Source organism: Propithecus coquereli, unplaced genomic scaffold, assembly GCF_000956105.1.
Source record: "Propithecus coquereli isolate 6110/MARCELLA unplaced genomic scaffold, Pcoq_1.0 Scaffold18, whole genome shotgun sequence".
In the NCBI taxonomy this organism is placed as follows: Eukaryota; Metazoa; Chordata; class Mammalia; order Primates; family Indriidae; genus Propithecus; species Propithecus coquereli.
The window spans coordinates 167,999-170,665 of record NW_012142745.1 but is presented as its reverse complement, the minus strand read 5'-3'; the positions used below and the strand labels follow the sequence as shown (position 1 = coordinate 170,665).

The window sequence follows — 2,667 nt, the reverse complement described above, 5'->3', positions numbered from 1 at the left end:
ACACCACATTTTGTTTAGCTGATCATTCACTGATGAACATTTGGGTGTGTCCACCTTTTGGCTCTTGTGAATAATGCCGCTATCAACATGGGTGTCCAAATCTCTGTCTGAGTCCCTGTTTCCATTGCTGTGGGGACGTTCCCAGAAGTGGAATTGCTGGATCACGTGCTGATTCTCTGTTTACTATTTTGATGAAAGCTGTCACAGTGTTTCCATGGTGACTGCACCATTGACATTTCTACCAGCAACACACAAGGATTCCAGTTTCTCTACATCCTCATCAACACTTACTATTTCATGAGGTTTTGTGTGTGTGATAAGAGCCATCCTAGTGAGTGTGACGTGGCAGGTCATTGAGGTTTTCATTTGCACTTCTTGCAAAGCAGCGGGCTGTGGCCAGTGGCAGGATGGGCAGAGCTCCAGCGTCGGCCTAGTGATGATGGCACGGGGTGGGCACCAGGGCAGACTTTCTATACCACACAGTGGGGGCCTGGTGAGGATGTGGCCTCTGCTCCTTCCTGTAGCCACAATGGGGCTTCAGTGACAATCACACCATGAACAGCCAGTGGATGTGGGCCTTGGAATGGGATGCTGGGGGGAAGGGAGGAACCCTGAGGGGTTGCACTGAGGCAGGAGTGTCAGAGGGTAGTGGACGTGTTCCCTGAAGAAGAGCCAGCAAAGGAAGGTCTGCTGTCCTTGGGCAAGAGCTCCTTGCTGACCAGGCCACGGGTGGCCAGGATCTTGAGGAGTCCATGGCGAAACTTTTGGCCAATGAAGGCATAGATGATGGGGTTGAGGCAGCTGTGGAGGAAGCCCAGAATCTCGGTGGCTTCCAGGGCCCGATCAATGTCCTTGCGGCGCTCACAGGTCTCCGAGATCAACTGTGTCCTCATGAGGGTGTCTGCGAGCAGGACCAGGTGGTAGGGCAGCCAGCAGAGCAGGAAGATGAGGACAACAGCAAAGATGACCCGCATGGCCCGGTGCTTCTGCCCCATGTGGACCTTAAGCAGCGTGCGCAGGGTGAATCCATAGCAGAACAGCATGACCAGCAGGGGCAGGACAAAGCCGAAGGTGTGGGGCAGGATCCGCAGCACCATCCGCCACTTTGCTGTACTGTTGCCCATATCCTCATAGCAGACTGGGCTGGAGAAGGGCGGGTAGATGGCCCTGCGGAAAATTAGGATGGGGAGGGACAGGCACAGGGACAGGGCCCACATGCCCAGACATATGAACTTGACCAAGTGGCGCTTCTGAGTGGGAGGACATGCAGTGTGCACAATGGCCATGTAGCGGTCCACGCTGATGCAGGCCAGCAGGAGAATTCCACTGTAGAAGTTGACTTCCTTCAGGAGCGACACCAGCTTGCACAGGGCTGTGCCAAAAATCCAGCCATTCACCCTGGAAGCGGCCCAGATGGGCAAGGTCAGGGCGAAGAGCAGGTCGGCCATGGCCAGGTTCAGCAGGTAGACGTCAGTGACGGAGCGGCTGACGCGGCTGTACAAGATGACCAGCATCACCAGGGAGTTTCCCAGCAGGCTGAGCAGGAACACCAGGGCATAGATGACGACCACGGCATACTTGCTGATTTCCAGGGATTCTCGCCGGCATGGGGCAGAATCTGGCAGAATAGGGGGCAGGTCAGTGCTGTAACTGTAATTACTAAAGTCTCCATTGAAGAAATCTTCCAAGCCGAAGTCCTCCCAGTTATCATCTTCCATTTTTGAGACAAATTTAAATCCTAGCCTAGAGAAGAGAGATGAGAGTGATTGCACAATAAATCCTGCCCAAGATCTTGCCCGTCCACCCAAGAAACCGGGATAGGATAACTTGCATTGGTTTGCATATTAATGGAAGTAACTTTCACTTCGATTGTGTAAGTGGTAGAGGCACTAATGTTATGAGATAAGTTTAGTGAAAAAAGGTAAACTTTATGACAATACTATAGTTCTCTTCAATGTCAGACAGAGGTTCACAGCATTTTCTGTGACATGACCATCATGCAAGACTTTGTAGAAAGTTCCCTTCGGATAATCGCTACACAAAACAGGGTCCTGCTTGCACCCCTCCGTTGTGAGCATCTTTGGCTGTCCAGGCTGCATTTAATGCTCGGAACCCGGTGATGCCATTCAGTGTTACTCTGGGGACTAAGCATGCAATTAACTGACTTGTACCCCTAGGGAAGGGTCAAGGTTTGACTTCAAAGCTGAAGGATGAATCTCTTTGTGCAACTTTCTGAAAGTTATTTTAAAGGAAGTGGTTTGAGCGATAGCAGCATGGGGTTTCTGAAGGCTGGAGCTGGAAGTGTCTTTACTCAGTTAACAATGTCCAGTGTTTCTCTTTTGGGAAGAAGGAGGTCTGATCAGAGAGTATATGTGTCCTGAGAAAAACTGTATTAAACGTGGTAAGCAAGTGGCTGATTGATTCTCCAAATGGGTGGAAATGTAACAGATTATTTGGGCAGCTGTGGGCAGCCATGTTCTGCCATGTGGGGTGAGCAGAGACAGCCAGTCTGCTCCCCAAACAAGGGGAGGGGCAGCAGGAAGCAGGGAAGACAGAGTACACACTATCCTTGTTTGGTGGCTTTCCGGTCCTGCTGGGGACCCTCCTGTCCTGCATGCACCTGCCTTCATCCACCTCGACTCCCCTGTCCCCTCAGACTTAGTCTAT

The 2,667-nt window shown here is 51.5% G+C and overlaps 1 protein-coding gene across 1 annotated transcript; it reads right to left on the bottom strand.

Moving 5' to 3' along the window:
* Positions 1 to 621: 621 nt before the first annotated feature.
* On the bottom strand, positions 622 to 1,734 carry LOC105808775 (C-X-C chemokine receptor type 2-like). The gene has a single exon (XM_012642507.1). It carries the CDS (start codon positions 1,716 to 1,718, stop codon positions 639 to 641), a length of 1,080 nt encoding a protein of 359 aa, XP_012497961.1. The 5' UTR covers positions 1,719 to 1,734; the 3' UTR covers positions 622 to 638.
* Between the last annotated feature and the right edge of the window lie 933 nt (positions 1,735 to 2,667).